At 36.6% G+C, this 16,129-nt stretch overlaps 1 protein-coding gene and 1 pseudogene across 1 annotated transcript in view; one reads left to right on the forward strand and one right to left on the reverse strand.

Annotated features, from left to right (window-relative positions):
• The window catches only part of SIM1 (single-minded family bHLH transcription factor 1), a 77,127-nt gene that overhangs the window by 33,956 nt on the left and 27,042 nt on the right, over positions 1-16,129 (forward strand). The window contains exon 9 of the mRNA XM_003798207.1: positions 9,010-9,178. Coding sequence (XP_003798255.1) covers positions 9,010-9,178 — 169 coding nt within the window. The remainder of the gene's footprint in view (positions 1-9,009; positions 9,179-16,129) is intronic.
• LOC100952447 lies at positions 15,470-16,087 on the reverse strand (annotated as a pseudogene).

Here is a 16,129-nt window from a genome sequence, read left to right on the forward strand (position 1 = left end):
GACAAAGTGAGACACTATCTCTTAAAAAAAAAAATAAAAAAAAAATAAAAGTAGTATTACAAAAATATTTTTTAAAAAGTCAAACATATTATAGAAACAATTAAAATAATGCAGAAATATTTAAAAGGAAGATGAAAAACACCTTTAATAGATTTTCCAAACATCCACCCTTAATATTTTATGGTTTCTCTCTGTGCATACATACTACATGTTAACATAAAAAGAAACTCTCTTCCACTTGATCATAGTATATTTTGTGTCATTATAATAAAAATACCTAATGGCTACATGATATAGGATGTCCCAACAGTTGCCCCTAAAGTGGCCATACATAGGGAAAGTGGGAAATTATACTTAGATGTACTTTATTTACAAAATAGTCATTACAAAATTTTACAAAGAGGTGGCTAAGACATAGAATATTTGGTAAATATTTGTAACAATTTTATAATGAATACTTTGAAAATAAAGATACATTTAGCTACAATTCCTCACTTTCCCCATGTATGGTGACTTTAGGGGTGACCTTTGAGATATTCTGTGTTTCGTCACATGTATATACTATAATTTAGTAATGATAAATTACTTTTTTTTTCTTTTTATTTAGTCATTTCCAATTAAATACAAGAAATTGTGCTCTGATAAATACCATTATATACAGATTTTTGATATTTACCTTTGATTATTTTCATAAGACATATTCCTAGAAGTGGACTTACTGCAGGACTCCCTTATTAGCATTTTTGCTGTCTGCAATTTTGGTTACCTGTAGTCAACTGGGGTTTGACAATGGGTATAATAAGATATTTTGAGGGAGAGAGCACATTCACCATACTTTTGTTATAACATGTTGTTATAATTGTTCTGTTTTATTATGAGTTATTGTTGTTAATCTCTTACTGTACCTAACTTATAAATTAAACTTTATTTTAGATATGTTCTTATAGGAATAAACAATATGTATATACATACACATTGTGGTTTGGTGCTACCCACAGTTTCAGGCACTTATTTACTGGGGATGTTGGAATGTACCACCTTAAGATAAAGGGGGACTTCTATACTGAATTTAAAATATGAACATTCCTTAAAGCGCTTGATAAACACTACCAGTTTACTCTCTTACTAGTAGTATATAATAACGCCCATTTATTTTTTAAATGACACTTTATCTTCATTGTGATTTATTATCATTTAAAAAAATCTTTTCCAATTTGAAATACATATTGCATCTGTTAGCTGCTTTAATTCATATAGATTAGTACTCATGAGTCTAACCCATATAGAAAATGTTTCTCAGCAATTTGTGCATTGCTCACATCCTTTTCTTATTTTTCTATTGCAGAGATATTGTATTTACTATTGATTTGTACAAGTTATTTTTGGGGGGGTTTAAACCACTATTTTTCCTAACTCCTTTGATACAATTATAATAGTTCTAAATAAATGGCTGAGGATGAAATTAATTTCATATTCTAGTTTGCCTAAGTATCACATATGCTGTGGCTGAATTATAATTTGATGAAAATAAGTGTATTTGGTTAATGTGCATAATATTAAATTGTGAAATATGATTTGCCTCTTTGATTTAGGGCCTCACACAACTTCAGAATGATCATTATTTGTTACAATCTGGGAATTTAAGAATCTCTCATATAAACTCGTCTACTTAGCAAATATTTCTTTCTCATTTATGTAGAAAGATTTGCCAGTTTTTGAGTTCCCAGTCATTTGGATTTGAGCCTAGTGAAAGTGTATTGTGAGGAGAATTATTCTGTTAATCACTTGCTCTTGAGCAAGTGTCCTGTGTGAAAAACTAATGACAGTAAATAAAAGCTGTTAAGGGAAGGATTTAGGAGTTGGTTGTCAACATACGACATTGACCACATTGTAAGTAAGAGCTTCAGAAATGCTGAGTGAGTTGTAGAAGCAGTAAATGGTTAGAAACTCAGAAGGAGCAGGGTGTGTGAGGATAAGATAACAGATTTAGAAGCAGTGGTGGCAGGTCTGCGTTTGTTATATCTCAGCCTGTTTCACAGGTTGGTATGGAGATATTATGCAATCTTTGTTCCAAAGGTGGTTGACTTTGCCACATCTTTTTTTTTTTTTAATTTGTTGGCTAGCTTTTGTCTTTTTACATTTTTTTTAAATTTCAGATTGATATGGAGGTATACATTTTTAGGTTACATTGTTTTCATTTCTAAGGTAAAGTTCCAGTTGTAGTTAAGCCCTTCACCCAGCAGGGTGCTGAACACCCTCACATTGTGCATGTGTGGACTTGAAGCTGTTTATATATTGGTTTCAGGTTAGTATTGAGTACATTGAATACTTTCTTTTCCATCTTGTGATACTAAGAAGAATGTGTTTCAGCTCTGTCCAGGTAAACACAAAAGACGTAAAGTCTCCATCTTTCTTATGGCTGAATAGAACTCCATGGAATACATATACCAGTTTCTTGATCCATTCATGGGTTGATGGGTACTTGGGTTGCTTCCACATCTTGGCAATTATGAACTGAGCTCCAATAAACATTCTAGTCCAAATGTCCTTGTGGTAAAATGAGTTTTATCTTCTGGGTAGATACTTACTAAAGGGATTGCAGGATCAAATAGAAGGCCCACTGTTAGTTCTTTGAAAATTCTCCATACTTCTTTTCATCGAAGTTGTATTAGTTTGCAGCAGTGTAGAAGTGTTCTCTTTTCTCCACATCCATGCCAGCTTGGGCAGATTTGGGACTTTGTGATATGGACTAATCTCACTGGGGTTAGATGATATCTCAGTATGGTTTTGATTTGCATTTTTCTGATGATTAGGGACAATGAGCATTCTTTTCATGTATTTGTTGGCCATTTATCTGTCATCTTCATAGAAGTTTCTGTTCAGGTCTCTTGCCCACTTATAAATGGGGCTATTTGCTCTTTTCTTATGTATAAATAATTAGTTCTCTCTAGATTCTAGTTATCAGCCCTTTGTCAGATTAATAGCATGCAAATATCTACTCCCATACTGAAGGCTGTCAGTTTGGTTTAGCTGTGGTACCCTTAGCTGTGCAGAAGCTTTTTAGCTTGATCATGTCCTATTTGTTTATTTTTGGTGTTGCTGACTTTGCCACATCTTATCAACACAGTGCAGCTTTTTGTCTTACTTTTTGCCTTTTGATTACATCCAGGTTTTTCCATCTTGAAATTGCAATATGATAGTAAAATGTTGTGCCCGAGCCATTCCTTATCCTTGTGGTGTCATCCACTCCATAGAATGTTGGATGAAACCTTCAAAATGTAGGAGAAAGATGGGTTCTAGGCAGAGGCAATGTTTATTTATGTAAAGCTAAAGACTTTGGGGGAGCTACTAAAATCACCAAATCAAATTGAGAAAACTACCAGGAGCAAACACAAATCCACTTATTAGTATGAAACTATTGCATTTCCAAGGGTGCATTAGCCTAATGTCCCAGCAGATTGGCTTAGTCTGTGTGCCCCTCACAGTATGGAGTCCTCCCTATCAGCTGTCTCTATCAGGCTCCAGAGGAACCTGAAAATGAAGCATGAAATAAGTCTCTTTCCTCAGAGGTTTTGCCCAGTGGCCAGGCGGCAACTCTGCTAGAATATAAAGAAGGTCATGCACTTCGTGTAACAGTGACTCTAGAATCCAATTAAAAAATTTAGTGTAAGGCACAGTCTTCCCACTTAATCCAATCACAGTTTAATGCAATCCGCTGCTTATTTCAATCAGTGCCTTTGGAGCCAAATCAATTGTATGTCTTTGTTTCCACGTTTTCTTTGGTAATTTGATCACCTTCAGCTGTTTTAAAAAAAAATAGCTCAATTGGGAAATGTGGCAACATCTTTTAAGAATTGTCACATAACATAAAATCAACAAAAGAAGCTCCAGAATGGCTAGCAGACCCAAAATTGACAAAGTAGAGCAAAAGCTCAGTTGCCTAAAATGAAAGTGGAATAGAGTATGGCAGAGTGGAAGAGAAAAATTCCTACAAAGAATCTTAAGTCAACATGAACTGATAAAATACTGTTGATTGCTTCTCTCTACACTCATTCCTAATCGCTTGAAATTTATAAATATGTTAGCTTGTCTATTGGTATTGTGGAGGCCAGTCTTCCAGTTGAAATGAAAGAAGTGATATTAATGCATTTCTCTGAAGCCCACAGTCCCTGTGAGTGGTGAAGACACTGTCTATTAGCTATGGGAGGGCAGCACCCTGAGCTTCCCATATAGTAAGTTGACATTTTCCTCATGAGTGGTCATGATGTACTGCTTTAGAGAAGGCTGAGGAAGGGCAATGATGCAAAAATGGCCCCATTTTCTCTATTGGAATTTGAGTTATTTCAAATATGTACATGACTATTATAAAGTTTAAAGTAGACTCAGATGGTTACTTCTGCAAACTGAATGATTTCTGACTGTCCATAATAGAATAAGAGGATTACTTTGGTCTGTGCAAATATGGGTGAGATTGACAAGCTGCAAGTCCTAGTGCTTGCAAATTTCCCATTTCCCATTGCTTTTGGAGCTGAGGTATGAGGAAGATGTCTGCTACTCTCTACTAGTCGTTAAAGGGAGAAAAAAAATGTAAACTTTTCTCAGTAGCCTTTTGAAGGACATGCCAAATGTCCTGTGCCACAGTTCCTCTTTCCATATGCTGGTTATGCCTGCGAGAACAGCATGAGCTGCCCTCGATAGGGCCCCCAAACAGTGTCTCTGTGGCTCTTTCCAAGAAGCTTTAGAAGTGGAGCAGCACTATGTCCTTCATCTATTAAAATCAGCTACAAATTCCTCACCAAACTCATCTCAAAGTCTGAGTTTCGTGCAGCTGAGTATTTTATTTTGTCCCACTCCACAGGGAAGCATTAAATAAATGGCTCTACTAAATTTACTTTTAACTTTGACAACATGTGTGATACCAGAATGTGGCTCAGCAAGGGGAAGGAAGACAAGTAGGCCCAGACTCCTCTTTGGGTCTGGGTGTGGAGGAGGGCAGTAGAACTCATCATGTGATTGCCATCAGCATCTAGTTCTTTAAACTACACAAATGAAATGCTCGATTAAATGGAATTCTGAAAGTAAAACAAATGCTTTGTTCTTAGGGAATCTGCCATTCAGAGCTGCTCTTGGCAGCACATCAACCACACTTGAAATGCCGTTAAGTGTGCGTTTTCATTGTGCTTTCAATCCTAACCCATCTTTTGAGATGTTGGAGTTTTGAACAGAGAGGGAGGAAGGCCATCTCCCTCTCAGAATGACTGTGTTGCTGGATGGTCTCCTTTTGTTGACCTAGTAATAAAGAATTTACCTTAATACATGTTTTTGGTGATACTACAATAGAGTTTAGAGGCTAAAAAGTAACAGAGCAAATTAAAAAGGAGTTTGTGGTAGAAAAGAAAGAATACAGCATAAGGTTTCCATAAAGAAATGTATTATAATCACTATCAAAGTGAACGTATTGCTTTGGGGAGGTCAGGTGCCAAAAGTGCCACAGAATTCGAAAGGTAAAAATCATACTATTTATTTACCATTTACTATGTTCTAGGCACTGTGGTATGAGTTTTCATATAGTATTTCATCGAAATCTTACTATATCTATATGAATTACAAAAAGGAAATTGAGGCCTACACAGATAGAGGCAGAGGTTGGCTTAAAGCCCTGAGCTCTCTGATGTCATGGTTTTCTATTAAGTTTTGGTGGATTATTTTTATGTTTTTTGATGTGCACCAAAGCATTAATATTTTTATTAATTTGACAAGGGTATTTGTGTAACTCTTCTCATACAAATATTTTTTAAAGTTTTCATGTGAATATGCAAAATTTAAAACCATTTCTTGGTTTTAAAGTATTATTTAAGCCTACCTATTCAATTTGGAGTACTTTTGTCATTGAAGCTATGCAAAAATTTTGGGAAGACTTTTTCAATATGAGATGCATACCTTTGAAGGGTCTGAAAGTGTATAGGAGAAAATTGAATCCTTGCTTAATCCCTGCTTGTAGCAATGGAATCCCTGGGCTGAGATGTTGCATTAGGAATGGATTTGCAAAGCTATCTGGTATGTTTTCAGTGGTGCATGATTTTCACTGTGAGTCTAGGTGCTGTCAGGTGGGGACTAAATTGATGCTCTGCTGCCCTGCAGACTGAAGGGCATTTGATGCAGCAGGTGCCTGGGGAGGGGGGCTCCATCTCCGGCGTCCAGTTTGCATGGCTGCTGTTGTCTGAGGGAGGTGGGTCAGGGGACCAGCAGCCTATCTGAGTCTTTTCCCATAGAGAAAGGCTGCTAGGTTGCAAGTTATTAGCACTTATTGGGGAAAACATCTTTCTTAGTGGTGTCCTTATTATCTTCCTCTTCCATTTATGTGGAATATTTTGCAAATGACCACTGCAACGTGACAAACTATCTCTTGACTCTGTCCTTTAGGAGCTTAGCGTCCTTGGCGGGACATAATCATTTAAAAAATAAGATGTGTATGGGTGGTGCCCGTGGCTCAAAAGGATAGGGTGCTGGCCCCATATGCCAAAGGTGGCAGGTTCAAACCCAGCCCCAGCCAAAAAAAAAAAAAAAAGTAAGATGGATATCTTGTTAGAAAAATAGGCAGGAGCCACATTTTTGGAAGATGCTGCATTTTAGACTAAGGAGGTGCTTAGAGTGTGTGTTGCCCTTAGGCAGTGGTTCTCAACCTTCTTAATGCCAACCTTCCTAATGCTGCAATGTATTTTCATTGTTAAAAAGGGGTCGCAACCCACAGCTTGAGAACTGCTGCCTTAGAGGGAGTTGATTAGAGCTTTGGTGGTATGATCAGACTTCCCAAACATGAAAGAAAAATTGCATGCCCATCTTTTAAATTTTTGCTACTATGTAAAAAGAATTTTTTTTTAACTTGCATTGAGTGAATGAATTATTTGATATGAAGGCATTGTAATTTGCTGATATATATCACTGGGCTGTTTTGTGGCAGTGATATTATTGGAATAGTTTTTAGCTGGTTTTTGTTCCTTGCTTTATTTATGTACTCTCCCCGCTTTAAATTGGCACGTAAAAATCATATGTGTTTGTGGGATACAACATGGTGTTTTGACACTTGTATACCTCGTGTAATGTCTAACTGAAACTACTTACCATATATACTGCTGCACATACTTACCTTTGTGTGTGTGTGTGTGGTGAGAACACTTAACATATATTCTATTAGCGATTTTCAAGTATCAAATCGCACTTTTACGATTGCCTGACTTGCTGTAGAAGAATTAATAGGGAAGAGGAAAAGAAGACACACGAATATTTGCTGATACATGGAAAAGTGCCATTTTTACATATATAATTTTATTAATTTAAGTTTTAAATACCAGTCTTAGGCTGGGCATGGTGACTCATGCCTGTAATCCCAGCACTCTGGGAGGCTGAAGTGGGTGGGTCCCTTGAGCGCACGAGTTCGAGACCAGCCTGAGCAAGAGTGAGACCCGTCCCTTCTAAAAGTAGAAAAACTAGTGGGGCATGGTGGCAGTTGCCTGTAGACCCAGCTATTTGGGAGGCTGAGGCAGGAGGATGTCTTGAGCCCAAAAGTTTGAAGTTGCTGTAACCTAGGATGCCGTAGCACTCTACCCAGGGTGACAGAGTGAGATGCTATCTCAAAAAAAAAAAAAACCAAAAAAACTTTTCTTAACCCCAAAAGGCATGTAAAAAGGCATCTCAACGGAGTAGGGCGCCTGCCCCATATACTGGAGGTGGTGGGTTCAAACCCAGCCCTGGCCAAAAACTGCAAAAAAAAAAAAAAAAAAAAAAAAGGCATGTAAAACTTTTACAGAAGTCAACCCATTAAAGAATTAAAGGAAAAGGAAAGTAAAGGAAGCTGGTGGAGTTTGTTGCACAAAATGCTGGCCACGAGGACTTTGGACACTTGCTAGATAGAGGCGATCACAAATCAGATTTGGGGCTCAAGGCCTTTTGACTTCTAGTGCAAAGAGGGAAATGTGCTGAGTTTCGTGATTCATAGTGTTCCATGTGATAAAAAGAAATCAGTTACCCAGAAGTAGCCCTGCTAGTTCTGAAACCTGACAGGAAATTCTTTCACGAGTCTTCATAAAGAAGACTCTCCAGAACATTTTATTTTGGCTGCCAGTAGGTAGGGTGGTATCCTCTGATGAAAAACTACAAGTCAGATGAAATCCACTGCTGCCTGAAAGCAGCTGAGGACCAAGGCTGGCATCGTCAGCCCCTAAATATCTCAAGCAATACCTTGTAAAGAACTTCCTAACGTTAATGCTTTTCTCTTTCATATTACAACTTGCAGTTATTATGTATGTTTATTTGTTTAATGTTTCTTCTCCCAAATAGAGACGAATATTATATTCTACACAAGGGCAGGAGTTATAGGTGTCCTATTATTCTTATATTTCCACCTGGCACAATAAATACTATTGAACTGAGAAAGGAATGGAAGGAACTGGGGTAACATGTACCCTCAGGTAATTGAATTACCCTGTTGCAAGGGATTTTTTAACTACTTATAAACCTGCTGGCTTTAAGAATGTTTGGAATGTTTACCAGAATGATTGATCTTAGAACAGCTGGTATAAGACATTCTTCTTGCCAATAAGAAGATCATATCAGATGATCATAGCATTGTCTGTGGAGTTCACCCCACACAGGAACCTACAGTTTTTCTGATTCATATCTCACCAATGAACATGTCAAAGTTCAAGAAAATTTGAATTATGGGTTTATTTTCTACTTAACTGATAAATATAATAGGAAATATGTTTTTAATCAAGACTTTCTCTCTTTTTGTCATAATAATTTTGTTGTGATACATGTGGTAGCTACAGTCACACAAATTAGTTACATATTGGCTTTTCTAGAATAACCTAGATGTTTGTGGAAACTAGTTACATGGCCAATTTTTGCATTTTTTTTTTCTCAAATAAGGATTACTGTCATTCCTGATGAGCAAATACGTGAATCCATTTGCGTGGTGACTGATTAGGGCTTTGTCCTTCCACCCTGCAGGGACACAGAATACAAAGGGCTGCAGCTCTCCCTGGATCAGATCTCAGTTTCCAAACCTGCCTTCTCCTATGCCAGCAGCTCTACCCCCACCATGACTGACAACAGAAAGGGGGCCAAGTCCCGGCTCTCTGGCTCAAAGTCAAAATCTAGGACTTCACCTTACCCTCAGGTAAGTGCATTGCCCTTTTGCAGTTTTCTTTGTTTGGTGACCTGGTTTGATCTTGAAGTTGAGGAAGTATTAAAACTGTTTGGAATTAATTACCTGGTTTCAATAAAGTTAAACCTATAAATCTGTGGAAGTTTTTCTGAAACTAATTTCTTCTTCCTTCTCTTCCTTTAAAATAACTATGCTAGTGAAAATTTCAAATTATTTCATGGTTTACTGCATTTATACAAAGGTCATGAGAGTCTGGGTGTTGTCAGAACCATAACTTACTTGTGATTTCAAGGAGATTTATCCTAAATCCACTCCCCTCCTGCAATAAGTATCCACAAAGATGTATCCAGCTTAACAAAATATGGAAAACAGGAGCTTGATGTAGAAAAATTGAATCTTAGGAGAGGAACTGAAGAAGAAAAAAATTAAGAGATGGAGCCAAAGGATCAAGGATGCATTTCACCAGGAGATTTGAGCACAGACTGACTCTTCACGGGGAGGAATGAAATGGACAGGGTCTTCTAGATGGCAGGGATAGTAGGACAAGGAAATCTCCTCTCATCTTTCCAAGGTGGTGGGTGGTGTGGCTCCAAAATACTTCTAGGTAGTAAAAGAAGTCTTGGTTCTTAGAAGAAAAAAATTATTTTTCTGATGCACCACTGATATGTAGAAACTAGATTGTGCCCAGGTGTGTGCACCACTCCCCTGGCCTGCAGGACAGGATGAGGCACTCTCTACTCCCAGTGACCTGTGCCTACATCTCCTCTATTCTTATCTTTTAAGGACACGATGTCACACTTCTGCAGGTCACTCGAGTAACTCCAAAGATGATCCCTGGGCTGGTATAAAACCAGATTGGTTTCTGAGTCATTTATCCATCAAGGTGGTCTTTATCATTTATGTTTTTAATATATTTGTAAAGTAAAAATGCTATCTCGTGGGTACAGAAATATTATTTTCTTTTTTGTCATAGCTGAATTATTCTGTTGATATCTACAAGTATATATACTATTTGAAAAAAATGCTGCTTATTCACTCAGAAGCTACCATTTTCTACATTATCTTAGTTGCCTGATATATGAAAATGAGATACTATGGTCTCTAACTCCAAGAGACTCTCATCACATGGTTTGAAATAGTCCTCTGAAGACAGAAGGGAGGAGAGTAATGGTGTGATGCCCAGATGGTGTTCAGAGTGCAACTTCTGTTATGAGGACTGAACATTTTACCTATAAAGTATGTTTTAGTCAAAGTCACTGTGGAGAGGGAGCTTCTTTGATTGAACATCTAATGAGAAGCTTTCTTATTACTATCTTGTACCTTGGGAAGAGAGTTTTACTGCCTCTTTTTACTGTTTGGAAGGATGGATGATGCCTTTGGGTAGTTCTCTCTTTTAATATATAGAAGCATTGCACACATAGATAAAAGAAGAATTTAAATTAGGAAATACTAAGTTAAGAAGGATTTTGTCCATTGTTATAGACAAATTAAGTTAAAAAAGTAAAAAAGCCCCACTGGACCTCTAGTTAGCCTGTCTTTTCTTTCATATTTAAATGTAAATTTTAACATTTAAATTTTCAACTAGTTCATTCTAACAGTAGTTAGATGTTTTTAATTGCTATTAGACTACTCCTTGTGTGTGGTGTGGGTATGGAGGAGTTTATTTGAAAGTTATATATGTTCTGTAATTTAAAAGAAGTAATACGGAATCATGGAAAGTAGAAAAAAAATTCTCTTTGTTCTTCATTTTCCCTCTCCAAAATTGTCTTTCCTTCAAGAACTGGTCTATGATGTATAAAAACCATGCCCATGCACACCCTTCTGTCCTCATAGGGTTTCTCTTGAAATTTGTGTTTTTATTATTGTGATTAATACTTCTGTAAAGTAGTGCTGAGAATTTTGGCCATAAGTCTCATTTAAAATTGCATAGTCATATACTAAGTTTACTTAAAGTTTACATTTGTACTTAGCAAACATTTTTCTTTAATTGTGTTTACTGCAGCTAATCATGGTGCTAGATCAGTCATTAGTGAGTTCCTACTATATGGGCTATACTCTCTTGCTTTTAAGAAGCCACTGGTATAGACAGAAAATTGAATATGGATTTGTAGTGACTTGTCATGGGCTGAGTGTCCCCTGGGGACACACTGGAAATGTGTGACATCTAGGACAAACTCCTCATTGTTTCTCTTGGACGACAACAACTTACAACTCCTCCATCTTGGATTGTAAATCCTCGGAAATTGTAAGAAAAAAAATAGCTTCTCAAAAATCTTATATGGTCCAAACAGTTCTTATACTACTAAAGAATCATTAACTTTTAATTTATATACATCGTTGCTATTATACGTCTTTGACTTAAGCAGGTGCTGGTGAATACCTACATTGGAAAGATAATTCTCTGGCCACTGTGATGGTTGGGGTTTAGGAGTTGGATAAAAGTACTAGAATATAAAAAAGTGATATAAAAAAATCTTGCGTTTCTGTAGTACAGTTGAACTGATAAATTCTGTACTAGAATAAATAGTGGATAAGAGATGCTTCATACAGATAGCTTTGCAGGTGGTGTCAGTGACGTGAACACTGGCCCAGCTGACCGAAGAAAGTGTTGTGGGTGCCTTGGGTAGGAGTCAGGTATGTAGGCATAGGGAGGAGAGCCAGGACTTCAGGTACACTAAGGTCATGATGAGGAAATGCAGGATTTGGCCCTGGGCTGGAGTGTAGGAGCGTTGGTCTCTCTGAAGGAAGACTTGAGGCAGTGATATGTTTAGAAATATAGATTGGTGCCAAATATATGCTAGACCAAAAAAAAAAAAAAAAATGAAAGAATTAATGTGGTTGAAGCAAGAAAACTATTTAGGGGACTAATTTTAATGGTTTTCTTAGATTCTGTGAAGGTATAATAACTTAAAGTTCTCTACTGAAGTAAAAGGTACTAGAGATGAAGAATGGATAAAATTAAAATAAAAAAATCCCTTGGCTCATTGTTATCTCTTCTTGTTATAGATGTATTTTAATATTTATAGATTCATTTTATTTGTTTGTTTTGAGACAGAGTGTCACTTTGTTGCAACTGGTAGAGTGCTATGGTATCATAGCTCACAGCAACCTCGGACTCTTGGGCTCAAGTGATCCTCTTGCTGCAGCCTCCCAAGTAGCTGGGACTACAGGAGCCTGCCACAATGCCCAGCTGTTTAATTTTTTAGAGCCAGGGTCTCACTCTAGTTCAGCTGTTCTCAAACTTATGAGCTCAGGGGATCCATCTGCCTCGGCCTCCTAGAATGCTGGGATTACAGGTATGAGCCTCCGTGCCCAGCCTATAGATTCATTTTGAAATTATACTTTTGAAGCTACTTTTAATAGTTAATTACATACATGTATTAAATTCCCCTTTACATGCTAATAGCTGCAAAATAAATACCTTTTTAATGACTAAATGATGAAACTTTTAAACTTTTAATTATATTTAATTTTAAATACTACTGCTAATTTTTCACATGTAGAGATGATCTTTTTTATTATTTCCATATTTCAGTATTTGTAGCATCAGAATCTCATCAGATTTTTCAAGAGGTGGTTTCCAGAGCAATAGGGCAACATCTATTCATTTCATAGGGTAATATCTTGTGCTTCTCAGTAGTTATGTAAATGTTGATTTAATGATTCCATCAATATTATTTATTAGGCATTTTGCTTTATTACATATTAGGCATTTCTGATGAATGGCAAGCAGCAACACTGCTTTTCAGAATTATTTAAGCATCCTTATGTGAACATTTGAATTCGTTACCACCACCCAGTTTGCAGTAGTAGATGAACCTTCAGGTCTCTTCCTGGTATAAGATGCCCTTAGGAATGATTTTAGACTTGATTATATTATGGCCACTTAATGAATGACTCAATCACCTTTGTACCTTTATGTATTACTTGGGACAGGAGAGGTCAAAATAGAATTGTTTTCAATGGTTTTGGAAAAATTGTTGTAAGAAATATCATACTATTTTCAAAGATTCTGCACATCACTGCTGTGCTCCTATACAGTGGTGATCTTACTATTAGGATAGATGTATATTTATTACTTATACTCATGAAAATAACGTGCATTTTTATAGTTCTATTGAATTAGAAATATTGGGTTTACAGAATTCATTTTTCAGAAAATGCTGAAATTGTTACAATATTTTCTACTTATTTTTATGAAACTAATCAGAGCTATCTAACACTAGATGGAATTACCTTGCCATGGGGTTGTCATGTCAGTCATGAGTAGATTGCCTTTTGATTCCAGAGTTTCCTTTTAAACTTCTCACTCTGGCATGTTTATAGTTAGGTTTATTATGGACGGTGTGTGCCGTTCTGTTTTATTGTATCCTCCTGCCCTCCTCTTGCCATTTCCCTAGCCAGTAATAACCAACACACTATATGATTTTGTAATAACAGTGCATACATAAGACTGTATGTGGTTCTGACAGCCAAAAGTATTTAATCACTTGCTGCAGATGCACTGTAACACTTGCAGATTTTATTCCACATCTGTTACCTTAAATAATCCCACAGAACCCTCTTAATTTTCATTACCAGCAATCTGGATTCCTTTGGTTAAGGCAGAAACTCTCTTTCTGCAGAGGTTCTCCCTGGTCTCAAAAATACACCAGTGACTACTATGTTAAGAGCTTGACTTTTTTTTTTGACACCCAGTCTTACTCTGTCACCCAGGCTAGAGTGCTGTGACATCAGCCTAGCTCATAGCAACCTCTCCTGGGCTCAAGTGATCCTCCTGCCTCAGCCTCCTGAGTAACTAGGTCTACAGGTACCTGCCACCACAGGCAGCTAATTTGTTCTATTTTTAGTAGGGACGGGGTCTCACTGTTGCTCAGGCTGATCTCTAAACTCCTCAAAGGGATCTGCCTGCCTTGCCTCCCACAGTGCTAGGATTACAAGTGTGAGCCACTATCTGACCAAGAGCTTGGCTTTTTAGGTCACAGAGAAAAGAAGGATTAATAATTTCTCAAGCATCATTATCCCTTTATACATAGTACTTTTATCACTATCACTATAGATATCCCTCTGTTTATGTTTTATATGTAACATGAAAATATGTAGTTCTTGACCAGTAATAACAAAAATATTTTAATGCATTTTGTAAAAAAAAAATAAAATAAAATGAGATTATCTTCCCAGAAAGTATTATACTCTATAGACCTGTTTTTATTACCTGGCCATGTATAAATTTGGGATTGGTCTCCCTCTTCTGTAGAAATAACAGGAGATTATCAGAGTGGGCCTTCATAGTCTTTTTATTTGTTTTTTAGGGAATATAAAACTATTTATTGACCACTGATCACTATTATTTACAGTAAAGTAAACAATATGTAGTTGGATCACATTCTGATTATTATGACTTTTTTTTATGGCTTCTGCTCAACCAGTAACCCAAATACTAAAAAGTTTGCGTCTACATGTAAGTAATGAGTTGGGGTAAGGAAAAAATATGCAGGTCAATAGTTTAGATTATAGCGTTTGTTCACACATTTATGTGAACAGGTATGAACCTGCCAATATGGCTAAACCATCTGAGAAGGTTTCTATAAGCCAAGCATAGAGGAATCTTTAATGACCATTTAACTAAGTCTTATTTGTTTACCTCATTAGAACACACCAGGATTTGTCTAGTTTCCTCATGGGAGTGGGGAGGTTATTGGTAATGATAGAACTTTTCCTTTTAGAAATTTTGTAAATACAGTTTTGCATTTATATGACTATACATACAGATTCTGACGTGGCTGCCTTTAAATTATCTATTTAAATTGTCAAATTAAGAATCAACTACCTAATTTGAAACATTATGGCTTCAGGAAAATTTTCTATTCTTACATTGCTCAGAATGATAGTATTGCAGACTCCTGGGCTTACCTGTGATTTTTGTTTTGGTGAATACTTAAAAACAAAGAAAATCATTTACATATGCATGCTACATATACACATACAGAAATAAATTAAAAAAAAACCCCAACAACCCAGAATGGTCCTTAGGCAAAAAGTTAAACACAAGTTCATACTGAATAATGGCTATGGAAATTTCCCTTAGCATTGAGAAAAGCTGTTCTCTAATGCAGAGGAAATGATATACCATGGTATCAAATGTTTTCTTCTGATAAAGGAAGCAACTAGAGAAAGCTTTTATTTGTTCAGAGTAACCAGCACTATTGATGCAAGCCCCCCCCCCACGACTCTCCCAGTACTGCTTTCAAAATGAACATATCAAACTTGATTTATTAGACTGTAGTTATTTCTTCATACTCGTCAATCAAAAACCAAGACCCATATTTTATATATATATATATATATATAAAGCAATGCAAACAATGATTGAGCTTCATCCTCTGGGCAAGAATGCCAAGTTAGTCTCTCTTCGTAAAGAGCAATAACAATCTGAGGACACTTCGTATTTGCCTATCTTGCCTGCACCAAATCCGCCTCATCTGAATCTTTCCCTTTCATAAGAAACATTAATTCTCCACTGCTGTCGGTAGCACCAATTATTCTCTCAGGATCAAGACCCCTGGCAAAGCCTCTCGGTTTGTCAGCAGCATCTCTTTGCTTCTTTGATTTGCTATCATCCGATTCACTGTCAGATAAAGGTTTTCTTTTTGTACCATCTTTTTCTTTACCAGCTTTTTGAGAATTAAGAAATGCTTCAATTAAGAAATTAAGAAAATCTAAATTTTCTTCAGGTTCCCAAGTGTTATCAGCATCTGTGAATCCCTTCCACTGCAGGAACTACCCCACCTTCCCATTTACTCTCGTCGATCCAGAACTTTTTCCACAACAAATTCTTCAGGCTCTGCCTCTTCAACCTTTTTATTCTTTCCATTCTGTTTCTTTCCCATTTTTTTGCAAGGTAGTTTTATTGGAGGCCATTATTTATCAAAGACTTGAAGAGCTTTTTTTTTTTTTTTTTTT

This window comes from Otolemur garnettii, unplaced genomic scaffold (assembly GCF_000181295.1).
Source record: "Otolemur garnettii isolate 467f Iridium unplaced genomic scaffold, OtoGar3 scaffold00132, whole genome shotgun sequence".
Classification (NCBI taxonomy): Eukaryota; Metazoa; Chordata; class Mammalia; order Primates; family Galagidae; genus Otolemur; species Otolemur garnettii.